The 19,166-nt window shown below is 41.8% G+C and overlaps 1 protein-coding gene across 1 annotated transcript in view; it reads right to left on the bottom strand.

Annotated features, from left to right (window-relative positions):
- Positions 1–298: 298 nt before the first annotated feature.
- LOC134358809 (metal transporter CNNM4-like) overlaps positions 299–19,166 on the bottom strand; it is a 150,422-nt gene continuing 131,554 nt past the window's right edge. Inside the window, exon 10 of the mRNA XM_063071316.1 lies at positions 299–5,812. Within this exon, the coding sequence (XP_062927386.1) occupies positions 5,733–5,812 (80 nt within the window). The 3' untranslated portion in view covers positions 299–5,732. The remainder of the gene's footprint in view (positions 5,813–19,166) is intronic.

The following is a 19,166-nucleotide window of genomic DNA, read 5'->3' on the forward strand; positions in this document are numbered from 1 at the left end:
ATTTACAGGCAGCTCTAAATCTAAAACAGCTTCAAATGTTCAATTACTTCATCATTGTTCTTTTTTAGAAACCTCCACTAAGAATCTTCTCAGACAACCCCGGTCAAGACTTCAGATTACCATGAATGATTAGCTGGCATGGAATTCAATACAATTATGAAAATACAACCAAAATCTGATGTTGTATTCCCTCTGATTCAATTCAGACTCCAGGTCTACCTCCAACATCAATGAACAGAGCCCTTCACTTAGCTTATGTTTCAGATGAAGAATCAGTTCCATACAAGCATAATGGATTTATAAAATATTTATTGTTGATATACATAATAAATCTGTACATAAAAGCATACAATGGCTCATATAGGCTTCATTTTGAAAATACATGAGTTTATTATTGAGAGCATGCAGTTGGCAAGATCAGCTCATGTGAAAATATTTGCTGTCATCTCTAATTTTTCATTCAGGATGATTCCTTCAGCGTTTTGTGTGTGTTACTCTGTATAAATGCAGGCTGTAATCAGGTAATGTGGGAGTTTCACAAATTGTATATTGCTGGAGCTATTGCTTTAGTGCATTGTTCTGGCACACGTTATATCAGTTCTAAAGACTTGAATATGTGGTTTCAAAACCTTAACAAATAAGTACATGGATATAAAAGTTATGCTTCATTATACAACTGATAAGAAGCGTGAATGTCAGGAACATATATGGAGCTTAATGCAGTCTTGTTTTATTGCAGGGTATGGAATAGTTAATTTATTCGCACAGTTAAAACCTCAATACACCCTTCCACCTTCTGAGCACAAGAGATTCTGCAGATGCTGAAAATCCAGAGTAACACACACACATAAAATGCTACAGGGACTCAGCTGGTCTGACAGCATCTCTGGAAAGGAATAAAGAGTCGACATTTTGGACAGAGATCAGTTATCTTTCTCCTATCCCCTCCTAGCTTGACTTCATCAACCCCTCCCCATTCACCCACCTGGTCTGACCTATCACTTGCCAGTTTGGGCTCCTCCTCCTCATTCTGGCTTCTGTGGCCTTCCTTTCCAGTCCTGATGAAGGACCTCAGCCTGAAACATTAGCTCTTTATTTCTTTCCATAGATGCTGCCAACTCTACCATGGGTGGGCCCCAGCCTGGCTGCGACGGAAGCAGGTTGGGCATCCATGCTAAGAAAGCCTAGTGCTACAGAAGCTCCAAAGATCTCTGGGAGAGGAAAGATCTTCGCATAGAAGACGTAAGATGGGCTACGTCTAGGGACAAATTGAAAGACTGGCCTTGGACAGAGGACTCTGGCCAGCTGCTGTTGGCTGAGAACGGGTGATGGGCTTAAGAACAATAGATGCTGCCTGACCTACTGAGTTTGTATAGCATTTTCTGTGTTACTCCAAGCTTCAGGTGCTCTTTTCCAGGACTGTTAATTGTAGAGTTAATGTCATGTTGTTACAAACCAAAGCTTGCAAAAATAAAAGTCTCAGTCCCCACAAAAGCTCACTCAGAACAACTTTCTAATCAGAACTCAAATATCAAAGTTGAAGCACGTCCACAGTTGAAGCTGGTCATTTCTTAAAAAGATGTCCAACAATATCAACACTACAGACAAGAAGGCTCACTAGTACCTCCACTTCCCCAGAAGGCAAATGAATTTTGATGTACGTCTATTCATCATCACCAATTTTTATTGATTCATCAATGAAAGAACCCTCTTCAGATAAACACGTCTGAATATGGCAAACCCTTTGCCCAGGACCATGGGAAACTGTAGGGTTCTGTACATAGTCTACGACAGAAGTCAGCCTCCCCTCCATCGACTCACTTCCTGCTGCCTTGGGAAAGCAGCCAGCGTAATCACACTTCGGTCATTCTTGCTTCCCCTCCCTTCCACTAGCCAGAAAATAGGAAAGCCTGAAATCCATCATCAACATCAAAGACAGCTTCTAGCCCACAGTTCTTGAACAGACCTACCGTGTGATAAAAATGAGCTCTAGATCTCACATCATGAGCCTTGAATTTTATGGTTTCTGCACCTTCTCGGTAACACTACACTTTAACAAAAACATACAACAGTACAGGCCCTTCAGCCCATGATGTTGCATCAACCCTTTATTTATGTTTATTTTTATTTGGTTATACAACACGTAGTAGGCCCTTCAAGCCACTCTATCCCGGCAACCCCAACAAACCCGATTAACCCTAACCTAATCACTGGACAATGACCTAACTTAAGACTGTGGGAGAAAACTGCAGCAGCTGGGGAGAATGTACAAACTCCTTACAGAAGTGTAGGAATCTATTTCTGAACACTGGAACACCCCAAGTTGTAATTGCGTCATGCTAAATGCCATGCAATGGCCCTTTTACCCTACTCTAAGGTCAATCTAACCCCTTCCTCCCACATGGCCCTCCATTTTTCTATTATCCATGTGCCTATCTAAGATTCTCTTAAATCAGTGAGGTTATGATTTACTTGCTGACAAACTAGTCAATATTTTTAGTTGAACTTCACCTTTGTGGTTTATGGGGAAACCTGATTTTCCAATGGGAATATGTAGATTCTAATTCTGTTAAAGGTTTTCAATTACACCTAACCTCAGATTGTACAGCTTTACAATACACAGTGGAACTATCTACTGCAAGGCTTGTTTTTTGATGGCTACATTGAGTTACTCACCGCAAATGGTGTCATTACACTCTGTTGCTGTCATCTGGAACAGCCAGTTGACTGGTTTGGCTTGGACAAGAAGTCTAATTTTTCAATGGAGTCTTTCTGGCCAAACACCACTGATCTGGGAATTATACTTCTTTTGGCAACAAATTAAGAAAAAAAATCCTCCATAACTAAAAATCAGATTTCATTCCCAGAAAACACATATTTCAAAACCATGCCTGCTTTTCATTAAGAGTTTTATTCCTCCTTCAAGACTGATTTTCAATTGGAAGTAATTCCTCTCCTCTCCTCTGTTCAATTTCATGTGACATTGAGGCATTACTAAAATTTGCAAAGAGTTACCACATTAAGTATCAGAACTTGAGCCAACACTAACCTACAGACATTATGCAGTTAGAATGATGCTACACCAGCCAAAACCAAACTGGAGGTCCAACACAGGGCCATGGATGGGGTCTTCAGAGCACAAGCATCTTGAGCAAGAAGCGGGATGCACTTTGCATTGACCTCCATAAGCTCTATGTCAATCGCACAATCCTGTTCACCCATTGACCTCCGTAAGCTCTATGTCAATCGCACAATCCCGTTCATTTGCAATGGAGCCACCAACCTAATTCCACATTGTGCTTCTTCATTCATGTGGATTGCTCTGTGAACAGAGACTGTATCTCTGCAGATGATTCACTGGTTCGATGACCAGCAGAGAAGAGGTTCAATTTTTCAAATGAGCTCAAAGGTGGTAAATTCAAAGGAGACATGAGGAGCAAGTTGTTGCTTCTTTTTTTTTACAGAGAGAGTGATGAGTTCCTGGAATGTGCTGCCTGGGTTGGCAGTAGAGGCAAATACATTAGCGAATTTTAAGAGACATTTGGATAGGCACATGAATGTGAGGAAAATGGAAGGATATGGTCATTGGGTAGACAGGGGGATTAGTTTAGTTGGCCATTTGATTACTAAATTAATTGGTTTGGTAAAACTTCGTGGGCCAAAGGGTTGTTCCTATGCTACATTGTTCTATGAACTGTATGAAGGTATCATTCGAAAAATTAGACACTTATCTTAGAAATTGGAAAGGTAAATTGGATGATGTGTTTTTAAAAAAAAAATTACTTTGTTTTTTAATTAATTTGGTATTTTAGTGTATTTTAAAAATAACAAAAATATAAACCAATTTACTTGAACTGAAGTCATAGAACACTACTGCACAGAAACATGTCCTTTGGTCCATCTCATCTGGCTGACTGGATGAAGGAACTGATGATTTTGTGGCTAAGTTTGTGGACGAAATGAAGATTGGTTGTGGAACAGGTGGTGTTGAAGAAGCAAGGTATCTGGAGAAGGACAGATTGACAGAACGGGCAAAGAAGTGGCAGATGGAATATAGTGTAGGGAAGTGCTTGGTCATGCACTTTGGCAGAAGGCAGAAGGCATCAACTATTTTCTAAATGGCGAGAAAAATTTTTAAATCACAGGTGTGAAAGGACTTGGAAGTCCTTGTGTAGGATTCACTAAAGGTTAATTTGCAGGTTGAGTCAGTGATGAGGAAGGCAAATGCAATGTTTGTATTCATTTCACGAGTACTAGAATACAAAAGCAAGGATGTAAAGCTGAAGCTTTATAATGCATTGCTCAGATCACACTTGGAGTATTGTGAGCACTGTTGGGCCCTTTAGCTAAGAAAAGATGCACTGAGATTGGAGAGGGCCCAGAGGTGGTTCACAAGAATGATTCCGGGAATGAAAGAGTTAATAAATGAAGAGCGTTTGATGGCTCTGGGCCTGTATTCACTGGAGTTTAGAAGAATCAAGGATTTAATTGAAACCTATCAAATACTGAAAGGCCTAGAGAGAGGATGTTTCCTATGGTGGATGAATCTAGGATCAGAGGGCACAGCTTCAGAATCGAGGGATGTCCATTTAGAACAGTGATTAGAAAACATTTATTTAGCCAGGGAGTGGTGGATCTGTGGAATTCATTGCCTCAGAGAACTGTGCAGGCCAGTTCATTGGGTATATTTAAGGCAGAGGTCAAGAGGTTCTTGATCAATCAGGAAGTCAAAGGTTATGGGGTGAAGGCAGGAGAATGGGGTTGAGAGGGATAATAAATCAGCCATGTTGAAATGGCAGAGCAGACTTGATGGTCACAATGACCTAATTGTGCTCCCATGTCTTATAGGTTAAGGGTGAAAAGTGAAATATATGTGCGAGGAACCTCTACATTCAGAGAGTGAGGAGAGAGCTGCCAGTGGAAGTGATGCATGCAAGTCCAATTTCAACATTTAAGACAAATTTAGAAAAGTACATGAATGAGAGGGGTATGGAGGGCCAGGTTGTTTGGACGAAGCAGAATACAGCTTGGCATGGACTAGATGGGCCGAAGTGCTCTGTGCGCTCGACACTCAGCCTACAGTAATAAGGACTGTTACATGCTTGGTTTACATTGAGCCAAGAGATCATATTATCAGGTGAAATCTGAGAGTTGTTTCACTTCTGAACTGGGGGTGGGGGGAGGGGCAATGCTTGAAGCATCCCAATGCAGGAATAAAGGGAAAATAAGTATGTTGTATAAACCCTCACATTAAAAAGCTAGAATCATGTAAATCAAAAAACAAAGCCTTTGAGAGGTGGTTGAAACAAAGCATCATTAATAAAAAAAAGTTTAAACAAAAAAAATCAATTGAAATGGTAAATTGATCACAATTGAAATGCTGAGCATCGTGGCCATGCTATATTAACACCGGAATGTGTGGCAACACTTGCAGGCTGCCGCCAGCACATCCTTGAGCTGTGTTGGTTGTTAATGCAAATGACACATTTCACTGTATGTTTCCACGTACATGTGATTAATAAGTGAATCTGAACCAGAACCAATTGGAAGAAACTCATTGTGACACTTGGGCCCAGTTCTCATCACTTCCGTCTTCTGCACCACTGTTGGGCGATCACTTCATATCACTTGGGTTTTGGTGCCAGGAACGGTTCACAAACAGCAGGTCCTGCTCCTTACAGCACTTGTACGGATCTTTTGCTTTGGTCTTGCAACAGCGATGGAGGTGGTACTCAGACCTTTGGCCAAGGTACATTCAAGTTCTCCTCGGAGCTCTTCTCACTGTCTCGAGACTGCCTTCTCCTTTTGCTACCTTCACAGAAACAAAAATACAAACTATTCAGTGAATGTGTACTTTGAAGATCAAGTACTGTATCAATTTTCTAGCCAGTCAAAGGGGTTTGACCTCCTAACCTAGATTGAAACTTTGTGGCTTAATTGAGGCAACAAACTCTTATGTCATTGTGGTGGGTGGAACATTAAGCCCTTGAGACTCCAATGTCACATTCAGATTCGCTTATTTATCATGTGTACATTGAAACATACAGTGAAATGTGTCACTTATGTTAACTGGGGCAGCACACAAGTGGTGGTACACATTCTGGTTGCCCCAATATAGGAAGGATGTTGAGGCTTTGGAGAGGGTGCAGAAGAAGTTTACCATGATGCTGCCTGGTTTAGAGGGCATGTGCTATCATGAGAGGTTGGATAAACTTGGGTTGCCTTCTCTGTAGCAGTGGAGATCTAATAGAGGTTTATAAGAATATGAGAGGCAGAGACAGAGTAGACAGGGAGTATCTATTTCCCAGGGTTGAAATGTCTAATACCAGAGGGCATGCTTTGAAGGTGAGAGGGGATAGGTTCAAGGGGAATGTGAGGGGTAAGTTTTTTTACTCAGAGAGTCGTGGATGCCTGGAATGCGCTGCCTGATATGGTGGTAGAGGCAAATACATTAGAGGCTTTAAGAGACATTCGGACAGGCACATAGATGTAAGGAAGATAGAGGGATGTGGACATGGTGTAGGTAGGAGGGATTAGTATTTGGATGTTTTTTTCTGATTTGCTCTTTAGCTGGTTCGACACAACATTGTGGGCCGAATGGTCAATTCCTGTGCTGTACTGTTCTATATTCTATTCTGGTGCCAACATAGTGTGCCCACAATGTTCTGAAAACAACTCCCACTGCACCCTTTAAATAAAAAGTGCCAATAGGATCAACACCCCTTCTGCACTTTCAATTCAGCATGATGTGCTCTGTCCCAGAACTTCACTCTAGTGGCACTGATGGGATGAATTACTGAGGCAGGGCACGTCATGCTGAAATGCAGACTGTCTGGTACTACTGAACAGGAATACATTTTTAGGACTCCATTTTGCAGCAAATGGAGTGAGACATGCTTTCACCGCGGCTCTACTTTTTATACCTTACATTCCACTGATAGATCTGCTTTAAGTTTGAAGATTCACTATTTTTGTTGAAGGATTTACAACTTAACTTCGATGGCAGAAAGTCGATCCGGTATTGAATTGAGACTCTTCCCGAAACAGAACAAATAAAGAAATCAGAGGAACTTTCTACTTCAGAAAGAATACTCTCTTCAAGATATGAAACTTGAATTCGGTTCGCTTTAACACTAAGATTGATAAACTGACGGATGCTAACAGAAAGCTTGAGAAATCCATCTCTACTGTTCAAGAAACTTTGAAGTATTTGGAATTTCAATTTCAGACGCTCAAACAGACTACTCATCGAATTGAGAGGGAACAGGGGTTATTGAGTCAAACTATTAACGAGCAAGAATTGAAGATATCATCTATGGAAAAGAAAATTAATGAAATTACTTTGGAACTATCAAGAACGAAGAAAAAATGATTGATTTAGATAGCAGAATTCGCAGGAGGAATCTACGTATATTGGATTTGCCTGAAAATACTGAAACTGGTGACCTGTTAAGGTTCTTTTCAGATATGCCATATTCACTCTTTAGCGAGATTTTTGAAGCGAACCCTGTACTCAATACAGCTCACTAAATTCCATGATCTAAGCCCTCACCCGAACTATGTCCACGACCGTTGATATTATGCCTGCACTATTTTACAACCAAAGAAGCTATACTCCGAGAGGCAAGAAAAAGGGGTAAGCTAATCTACAATGCAACAGAAACCCGTATAGTGGAGGACTTTGCTCCAGAGATTTTGGCCGTAAGAAGGAAATACCAGGAAGTGATGGTTGAATTATATAAAATAAAATGTCGCCCGTCGCTCTGTTATCCGGCATGTTTGATAATTTTTCTGCCTGACTCTCAGCCACAAAAGATTAACTCTCCAGATGAAGGTCGGGAACTTATTAAGGGGTTTAAGTCTATGTTGAAAGCAACTTGAATAGTCAATCCTAAGCTGGGAAATGTTTATAGATGCTTTGAGGAAAGTCTGTTCTACGTTTTATGGATGTCCGTACAGGACTTGGTTGATTTAATTTTTTTTAAAATTTGTTAATAGTTAGTATATATCTATAGTTGCTTTGAAGAAAGTCTGTTCCACATTTTATGGATGTCCTCACAGGACCAGGTTGATTTAATTTTTTTCTTGCTTGCCTTAATGTTAATATAGTTCTGGGTTTGATATATATATATATATATATATATACACTTATTTTTTTTCTATGATTTGTAAGTTTTTATAAAAATTTCAGTTGTAATATATTATTTGGTTGGATTTATCCTTTTCTGAATACATGATTAATGTACTTTAGATGAATTTAAGATGGCCGTCATCAACTACGTTTTAACTATTGTTAGACATAACATTACAATATTTGAAATTTGTTCATCTCTTTTATTATGTCTCCAGTCGGTGGTGTAAACATATAACTTTGTTAATATAGCTGCAAAATGGAGATTGGGGTTAGGGTCTTACTTTTTGGATTCACTGTATAGATATACGGGACAGTCCTTCATGGTTGGACTTGGAGGAGAACTCGGTGAAGGGGTTCTCTTTGGCTTCTTTACTGGGAGCTCCTCTTCCTTTCTTGTTTTCTAAGATTGGTAGACAAGATCTTCGTCCCTTTGTTAGACATACATTAAACATTTGGTTTCAGTTTTGCAGATCTTTTGACTTAAATAACTTTGTTCTTTCTAGTAATATCCATTTTAACTATTTTAAACTATCAATTTTAGATAAGGCCTTTTTAACATGGAAAACTAAGGGAATAATAACTTTTCTAGATTTGTTTTTAGAGGATTGTTCAATGTCTTTTTCTCAGCTAGTGGACAAATATGATTTATCTAATGCACAATTTTTTAGATATTTACAAGTTAAGAATTTTTTACGCAGTTTGTTACCGAATTAACCATTTGCTCATTTCCCAAATATGATAGATGTTATCTTTCAGCTTAAACCATTCCAAAAAGGATTGATAGCCATCATATATAAACGGCTATTGAATTTATGTATGATGTCTAATGATAAGGTTAAACGTGCTTGGGAATTGGAACTTCAAGAGCCACTTTCAGATAATCAATGGAATAAAATTTTTCATTTAGTTAATAATTCATCTATTTGTGCCCGTCACTCCTTGGTTCAGTTCAAGGTAGTGCATATGTCAAGAGATAAACTAGCACATAATTTTTCTAATATAAATCCTACCTGTGATAGGTGCAACACTGAGGTGGTCCCTTTAACTCATATGCTTTGGTCCTGCATAAAGTTAAATAATTTTTGGAGAGATGTTTTTAGCACATTATCAAAAGTCATAGGCCTGGACCTACAGCCTAATTCACTTACGACGATCTTTGGGATTATTCCAATGGAAGCAGGAAACGTTTTTTTTCTCCGCAAAGTTTTAGATTTGATCAGAAGGATTTTCCCTTTTTTTAAAACTGTATCCTCAAAATGAACTGCCCAGTCCCCCCACCCGTTTTTTTAGGTTAATTTAGTGGGTTTTTTTTTCTCAATAACAGGAAATCTTGAGTTTTTTTTCTATGAACTCTTAAGAGGAGAAGGGTTCTTTTGTCTCTTTATATTAGCTTAATACTATATATGTGTATTCCTTTCTTTGTACTATTATTGATATATGTATTTGAGATAACCTCTCCTCTGGTTTGTATTTATCCTTATTCTTTTAAATCAATAAAAAAAAGATTGAAAAGGAATACATTTTCAGACAAACGAGTTTTCATGGTTTCCTTGCTAAGCAATATCCCTTCCATTAATATTAATTATCATCAATGGTAATCCATTAGCATGCATTGGTAGACAGAAGTGAAGTAAACAGGTCTTTTTCACACTGGAAGGATGTAATTAGTAAAACACTCCACAGATCAGTACATGGCCCTCAATCTGCAACCATCTACTATCTTAGCAGTAATTAATTACTGCCACTGTCTGAAAGGAGTTTGTATGTTCTCCCTGTGACTGTGGATTTCCTCCAGCTGCTCCGGTTTCCTTCCACATTCCAAAGATGTAGAGGTTAGGGTTAGTAAGTTATAGACATGCTACGTTGGTGCTAGAAGCGTGGCGACATTTGCAGGCTGCGCTTGGCACAATCCTTGCTGATTTGATTTGATGCAAATAACAGATTTACGTACAATAACAAATAAAGGTAATCTTATTTATATTAATAAGCTGGTTAGGGAACCCCATAAAGATTAACAACACACACAAAAGGCTGGAGGAACTCAGTAAATTAAGCAGCATCTATGGAAATGAACAAACGGTGGACATTTTGGGCTGAAACCCTTCTTCAGGACTGGAAAGGAATATCCATTTCCACAGATGCTGCCTCACTTGCTGAGTTCCTCCAGCATTTGTTGTTTTGCTTTGGATTTCCAGCATCCGCAGACATTCTCATGCTTACAAAAAAGATTAATGTTTTAAAAAAAATATTAGCTTTATTTGTCACATGTACATTGAAACATACAGTGAACTTTGTCATTTGTGTCAATGACTATTAAGTCTGGGGGCAGTCCACAATTGTCAGCATTCTCCCAGCACCAACACAGCATGCCACATCTTACTAACCTAACATGTATGTCTTTGAAATGTGGGAGGAAACCAGAGCACTTTGCTAGTGTCACAGAAATAAATGGAAGGTTCTGTGCGATGAGGATATTTCAGCTCTGCAGCAGTATATAGGTCCACTGAATGAGTGGCTAGAATCCTGGCAAATATTTTTTAATATGGGAAATTGTGAGGAATCAAATGGCAGTCTATTATCTAAATGGTGAATAATTGCAACTAAGTATAGAGGAATCAGAGTCAGGTTAAATATCACCGACATATGTCGTGAAATGTGCTGACTTTGCAGCAGCAGTACAATACAATAGATAACAGAGAGAAAAAAATGTGAATTACAGTAAGTGTGTGTGTGTATGTATATATATATATATATATATATATATATACACACACACACACACATATATATATATATATTAAATGGTTAAATTAAATAAATAAGTAGTACAAAAATAGAAATAAAAATTAGTGAGGTAGTGTTCATGTGTTCAATGTCCATTCAGAAATTGGATGGCAGAGGGGAAGAAGCTGTTCCTGAATCGCTGAGCGTGTGTCTTTAGGCTTCTGTACCTTCTTCCTAATGGCAACAATGAGAAGAGGGCAGAACCTTGGTGATGAGGGCCCTTAATAATAGACGCTGCCTTTTTGAGGTGTTACATACCCCGTAACTGGGTTGCCAAACCAGCAGAAATGGACCACTCAGTTGGAGTCTGGATTACTGGAACTAAGAAAGTTTTATTAAAGAAATAAGCAACACAGTACTCTAATAGTAAGGATATAAATGCAACAGGTTAGCAATAAATAAACACACATGTACACGGAACTAGGATAATAGGATCAATCAAGCTCTATCGCCGTCTAGAGGTAAATGACCAGTTTCAAGTGACGCAAAGTTCAGTTCAATTGAGTTCAGTTCAGTTCACAGTAATCACTGTTGTGTGGGGGGGAGAGAGAGAACGAATGAATATTCAAATCGGATTCCAAACAGATCTTTGATATTCCTCGCAGTTAGCTTTCGGGCAAGCCCTTTGTAATGTCTTCTGAGGTCACCAACTATGACCCCTCCATTTCAGATACGATCGTTCCTCTGCGGTGAACCCGGCATCCAAGCAAGGGCGGACACACACCAGGTTCCCGCCGACCCTATCTTTCCACCCTGTGCATCTATGGCTGGTCCCGTGACCAGACCTCCAAAATACTCCCACCTAGTGGGGGGCACACCGCTTTCAGGGTCTCGTTACCTTGTGGAGTCGTGTGTGGTGTCTTAGCGAACCTGCCCCTTTTTATCCCCCTGCTGGGGTATCGCCTGTCCATCACACTTCAAATAGTTCAGGGTTCAAAAGGAGTTGGTCTTGACAATACTCAGACCTGTGTCTCCTTCCGTTAAACTCTCTCGTCTCTTCATTAACATTTCCAAATGCTGCTCCATTGTCTTACTTATCTCTCTCTCCTGAAGACAGGTGGCAGATCAACTGATGATTCCACTGGTGCTAGCACAGGACAGTTAACATCTTAGTCTATGTGTACTTTTGTAACCCTCTTTCGTCACACCCCTCTCCTTTAAGGATTTTTACCAGGGTAAAAATTATAAGCATGAATACATTATTAGATACACACAAATATACATCTTCATCAGCTATTTGGCTAATACAGAGAATTTTAAGTTGTCAACACCTGAGAGACAGTCAGCAATCACATTTTCTGTTCCTTTTATATGTGTTATTTTAATAATCCTCTAAACCAGGCTCCAACTTAGCAAACTTCATAGTGGCCGAAAACACTGATGAATTGTGATCAGTGTAACCTCTCACTGGGTTTCGTCCCGGACCATGATAACAAGGGTCGTCCCATCCCGACTTAGTTTTCTTTCGCAAGGGCTTAGTAGGAGGGGGAGGGGGAGGGGTAGTACCCGCAAAGTTATTGCAAAACTTCCTACAGTACCCCACCATCTCCAAGAGCCTTCTGAGGGCCCTCTTGTCTGTCGTGGTTGGGATGTCAGAGATAGCCCGCACCTTAGCTTGCATCACTGCCAGCTGCCCCTGTGTCACCACAATTCCCAGATAAGTGACCTTCGCGTGGCCGAACTCAGTTTTTTCAAGGTTCACTATCAAGCTGGTTTCAGACAGCCGTATTACATCGCCAATATACACTTCTGTGTTCTTTAGCCCTTTCGTCACTGAATTACTCATTCTATAGGGATGTTGTTCACTAGGCTAACCTAGTGTGACAAACACCACCCAATGTCCCAGTTCTTTGCATCGCCTCGGGACAATCAAACACACGTGTGCGAGCCGTTTAATTAGCTCTCCTAAAGGGTCGCTTTGTTCGGGGATTAAGGGAGAGACCTTATCAGCAGAGCTGGCCAAAACAACAGCCTTCTCCCATCTGGTCGGTACCATACTCATCTTTTCAAAATGGGTTTTCCCCTTATCAGGTGGCACCCTAGCTTCATTGATTTCCGCGCTAACACCAACTAGGTTTGTTAGCATATCAAAAGCCTGTGACCGTCTCAGTTCGCATCTGCAATAATCAATAACATCCTTCCTCCTGTGCAGCCAGAAAAACTCTCTCATGACTCCGCCGACTGTTTCCTTCAGCACCTCAAAATGTCCACCGAGGGGTACCTTGTGGGCCAGGTTAAAAATCTCATCCCCATAACTCTTTTGCACCACCCCCCATTCCTCATCTGCGGTACTTGGTCTCCCTTCCTTCCTTAGCACCTCCCCCTTCACACCATAATTCACTGGCCCCCTTCCTAATTCTGTTTCACAGAGAGCTGTTTCCTCATCTCACTCCTGTGCTTGTATAAAGTCCTTCTTTTCTAATGATAAATCTACCTTAATTTCCCCACTTCCACCCGATTCATTACGCTCCTTCTTTTCACTTTCTACCCCCTCCTCGTACAAGGCTGGCAGAAACGTCCCAGCAGTCTCTCTGGACATACAGCGAGTCACTGCGCAAACAGGATGAACTTGTGAGTCCATGGGCGGGGCCTCAATGCTGGCAGGCTGACCTGTCAATCTCACTGCCGAGAACACAATTCCCCCGGCGAGGTCATTACCGAGCAAGACTTCCACGCATTTCATCGGTAATTCGGGCCTCACCCCGATTGTGACTAGTCCAGAGACCAAGTTGCTTTGTAGGTGTATCTGGTGCAAGGGTACTGCTTCTGTCCCTTCCCCAATACCTTTGACCCTGACCTCCCCAGTCTGGGTCTCTGAACTAAACTCTAACACACTCTTCAATATCAATGACTGACATGCTCCCGTGTCTCTCCAGATCCGTACTGGAACTGGGTTTAACCCCTCCTTCACCGACACCAATCCGGCCGAGATAAACCTCTCGCGCCCTTCCTGAACTTTGGCAGACCTTTCCTCTCCTAGCGGTTCGTTTACCAGCTCGATACAGCCAGTCGAAATCGCCGTTTTTCCTTTCCCCGTCTCCTTCTTTGGGGCAAAGCACCTGGACGCAAAGTGTCCGACTTTCCCACAATTATAACAGACGACCCCAGGAAACTTCCTACCAGACTGCTCCTGGTCTACCTTATCCTTCTCACTAGCCCCCGGCTTACTTACTGACTTTTCCGGCGGACTCTCCCTGCCGTCCTGACTACCCTTCTGGTAGCCTTTACTCGGGGCAAACTTCATTTTATGCGTGGCTGCCTCTTTCTCATCTAGGTAGGGTCTCATACCCTCAGGGACACAACCTTTAAACTGCTCAATCAGGATCAGCTGTAGCAGTCTGTCATAATCCCCATCTACCCCCTTCGAGGCGCACCAACGCTCACAATATGTCTGCATCTCACGGGCAAACTCCAAATACGTGCGGTCCCACTGCTTCCTCGCATTCTGGAACCTCTGCTGGTATGCCTCCGGGACCAACTCATAAATCCTGAGGATGACCTCTTTCACCACCTCATACCTCTGGGCATCTTCCGCGGACAAAGCCGAGTAAGCTTGTTGGGCTTTCCCTTTTAGTACACTCTGAAGCAAAACAGCCCACTTATCCCTCGGCCAGTCCTGACTTGCAGCAACTTTTTCAAAATGGAGGAAGTACCGATCCACATCGGTATCGTTAAATGGGGGAACCAGTCTAACCTCCTGGGTCGCCCTGAACCCTCCACCTTGGTTCGGCATGGGCCCCTGCTCTGCCATCATCTTTAACCTCTCCAGCTTGAATTCCCTTTCCCTCTGTTTCTCTTCTCGCTCCAACTGTTTGTCCCTCTCCCTCTCTTGCCGTTCTGTCTCTCTCTCTCTTGCCGTTCTGTCTCTCTCTTTCTTGCTGTTCTAACTGTTTCTCTTTCTCCTGCCGTTCTAACTGTCTCTCTCTCTCTTTTGCTGTTCTAACTGCTTCTCTTCGTGTTCTAACTGCCGTACCTGGAACTTGCGCTCGAGTCTCAGTTTTTCAAGCTGCACCTGTACCGCGTCTCCAGCAGGTTTTTCAATAGACACCACCTCCAGCTCCCCTTGGGGAAACACACCTTTAGATACATAGTGCTCTACGATAGCTCTGTGTATCTCCTCTCTCCTCATTGTCGACTTCCCCTTAACAAGATTCAACCGTTGGCCACAGCTGCCAATTCCGCTTTCCTGGCATCCTCTAATGCCTCCAAGGTCGGCGCCTTTAGAAATTCCTCAATCTCCATTTCTGCTGTTTGCCTTTTCTTTTTTTCAGGAATTTTAACCCAATCAATTTACCCCATCCCAAATTTAGCGTTCAAAATTGCGGACGAAAACCCCACTTATGTTACGTACCCCGTAACTGGGTTGCCAAACCAGCAGAAATGGACCACTCAGTTGGAGTCTGGATTACTGGAACTAAGAAAGTTTTATTAAAGAAATAAGCAACACAGTACTCTAATAGTAAGGATATAAATGCAACAGGTTAGCAATGAATAAACACACATGTACACAGAACTAGGATAATAGGATCAATCAAGCTCTATCGCCGTCTAGGGGTAAATGACCAGTTTCAAGTGACGCAAAGTTCAGTTCAATTGAGTTCAGTTCAATTCACAGTAATCACTGTTGTGTAGGGGGGAGAGAGAGAACGAATGAATATTCAAATCGGATTCCAAACAGACCTTCTATAATCCTCACAGTCAGCTTTCGAGCGAGCCCTTTGTAATGTCTTCTGAGGTCACCGACTGTGACCCCTCCGTTCCAGATACGATCGTTCTTCTGCGGTAAACCCAGCACCCAGGCAAGGGTGGACACACACACACCAGGTTCCCGCTGATCCGTACCTTTCTATCCTGTGCGTCTATGGCTGGTCCCGCGACCAGACCTTCAAAATACTCCCACCAACTAGTAGGGGGGGCACACCGCTTTCAGGGTCTTGTTACCTCGTGGAGTCGTGTGTGGTGTCTTAGCGAACCTGCCCCTTTTTATCCCCCTGCTGGGGTATCGCCTGTCCATCACATTTCAAACAGTTCAGGGTTCAAAAGGAGCCGGTCTTGACAATACTCAGACCGGTGTCTCCTTCCGTTAAACTCTCTCGTCTCTTCATTAACATTTCCAAATGTTGCTTCATTGTCTTACTTATCTCTCTCTCCTGAAGACAGGTGACAGATCAACTGTTGATCCCACTGGTGCTAGCACAGGACAGTTAACATCTTAGTCTATGTGTACTTTTGTAACCCTCGTTCGTCACAGAGGCACCACTGCTTGAAGCTGTCCTGGATACTACGGAGGCCACGGCTCGTGATGGAACTGATTTAGTTTACAACTTTAGTTCTAGATCTAGTTGTTCTGGTGCATAACTTTAAAAGTATTGGGGAGGCATCTGCAGTAAGTATGTAATGTTATTGAAACTTGCAAGATCCCAAGGGGGTAGAGCAGGGCAGATATCAAGGTATATCTGCCAGTGAGAGAGTGTCAAACAAGTGGACATAAATGGAAATTAAGCAGCAATCATTTAAAACTGAGAAGTGTGGAAATACCTCATTAACGAACGAAGTCAAAAGTAAATTTATTATCTAAGTAGGTACATGTCGCCATATACTACCGAGATTAATTTTCATGCGAGCATTTACAGGGAAATAATGAAATATAATCGAATTTATGAAAAACTACACATAAATATTAAGTGTGGTGAATCTGTGAAATTCCTCACCTCATACGGTAGAGAAAGTCGAAAGAGAAAGTAGAGAAAATCACTGGAGGAATTTAAAGGGACAGATAACTTTCTGAAAGATCAGGGAAAGGGAAACCGGTATTTGGGGGCGGTGGGAAAATGAGTCTTAGAGTAGATCCACCATGATTACGGGAGTGATCTAAGGGATCACGTGGTTAACACTATTCCTGTTTCCTCACGAATAAATAAATAAATAAAGATTAGTATTATTTATTGCCTGGACATTGACACATACAGTGAAATGCATCGTTTGCCTTAAATCAGATCAGTGAGGATTGTGCTGGGGCCATATTTCTGGCATCAACATAGCACGCCCACGTCACTAACCTCAACCCGTACATCTTTGGAATGCATGAGGAAACCGAATTACCCAGAGGAAACCCACGTGGTTACAGTCCCATACAATCTCAATCCAGACAGTGCAGGAATCGAACCCCAATCTTACAGCTGGCATTGTGAAGTGTTGCGCTACCATGCCAAGCAACTGCTAACTGGCTGCCCAATGATCATGGGACATGGCACATGGGACTTCTCAGGGTCAGAAAAATTGGCTCTATTGCAAAGATCACTACTGTTCAAAAGTCTGTGTGTGGGCCAGTTCCTGGAGAAGTAATGACCAAAGTCCAGTTAGATCTTCTATCATGCAGACAGCTATAAATACCATTGAGGATAAGGAGCAATGACCTCTATTCAGTGGCACTGGTTAGGTGATGAATACAGATTAGAACTTCATTCAGTTCGATGTATTGTACTGACTTGGCTCAGCAGACAGTGAGATTAAAATGTCATCCACCCTCTGCACTGAAGATATTTTAGTACAAAGTAATCTCAGTGGACTGAAACCACAAACGTGCTAATAGATCCACATCTAGCCTGGACATACGGAGTAATTAGAAGCGTGTTACTGTTTCAGAAAGCAAGCCCAACAACTGTCAGTGTGTCAGACAATGGGGAAAATGCTTGTGTAATGTGAGAAATGATTAGCAGTGAGTGTGACGAGGAACAAGCGGCTCGGTTCCCACACATCTGGTTTTGATGTACACGGGCAACAATAAGTGACGGGTATAGCAGTTAACAATCAACTACCACATTTGACAACCGCCTCTCCTCCTCCTTAGGCTTGACAAGAGATTTACCTTCACTCTGGATCTGTGGCAGCTGATGAGGCCAACGGGGGAAAAAGCAGACTCTTCCATGAGTCTAGTGGCAGCAAACAACCCTTGGTCCTGAGCAATTGCCAATAGTTTTTAAATATGATAGGTCATTATTGACGGCTCACTAATCAGTTTTCACTACTAGCGCACATCAGAACCAGATGGGCAGGAACTCTTGAAACCAGATACACCTGTTCCTTGTCACAATCCCTGTTATTCATTATCATTATTATGTGCCACGTGGTATGATGTGGGTAATCATGGTCTCATGACTGATTGTTCTTGGCAATTTTTTTATATAGAAGTGGTTTACAATTGTCTTCTTCTGGGCAGTGTCTTTATAAGATGGGTGACCCCAGCCATTATCAATACTCTTCAGAGACTGTCTGCCTGATGTCAGTGGCCGCATAACCAGGACTTGGGATATGCACCAGCTGCTCGTACGACTATCCATCACTTGCACCTATGGCTTCATGTGACCCTGATCAGTGGGGGCTAAGCACGCGCTACACTTTGCCCAGGTGACACGCAAGCTAGCGGAGGCTAGGGAGGCTTTAGTAGAGATGGATCTCCACCCCACCACCCATTCGTACTATTATAAATGATATTTTCCAAAAAAAGTCCTGATGAAGGGTCTCAATTTCCATAGATGCTGCCTGATCTGCTGAGATCCTCCAGCATTTTGTGTGTGTTGCTCTAGATTTCCAGCATCTGCAGAATCACTTATGTACACCTTAAGTACTGATAAGCTTTTAGCCATAGTTGTAGTTATAGAGTACTACGGCACAGCAACAGTATTTTTGGCTCAAGCAGTCCATGTAAAAGCCTAGTCTCATCAACCTGCAACTGCACCATAGCCCTCCCATCCCTGTACTTATCCAAACCTCTCTTAAATGTTACACCAAACCCTCATCCACCACCTCTGCCGGCACTCACACCACCCTCTTCTGATGAAGAATTCCTCCCTCCAGTTCCCCTTAAATATTTAATCTTTCACCTTAACCCATGACCCCTGGTTCTAGTCTTAACAAACCTCAGTGGAAAAGTCTGCTTTCATAATCTTGTATGCCTCCATCAAATTTCCCCTCATTTTCCTATGCACCAATGAATAAAGTCCTAACCTATTCAACCATTCCCTATAACTTAGTCTTGGTAACATCCTTGTAAGTTTTCTCTATACTCTTTCCTCCTGTACGTAGGTGACTAGAATTACACACAATACTCCACATTTAGCCTCATATCATCTTATACAACTTCAACTATACAACTAGGCTTCTGAAAATGCTAACACTTATATAACTGCCCTGTATATCTACGCTAAATGTAAGCAGTATGAAGCCGTTGGCATGCTTGTATTTTCAG

This window comes from Mobula hypostoma, chromosome 19, assembly GCF_963921235.1.
Source record: "Mobula hypostoma chromosome 19, sMobHyp1.1, whole genome shotgun sequence".
Classification (NCBI taxonomy): domain Eukaryota; kingdom Metazoa; phylum Chordata; class Chondrichthyes; order Myliobatiformes; family Myliobatidae; genus Mobula; species Mobula hypostoma.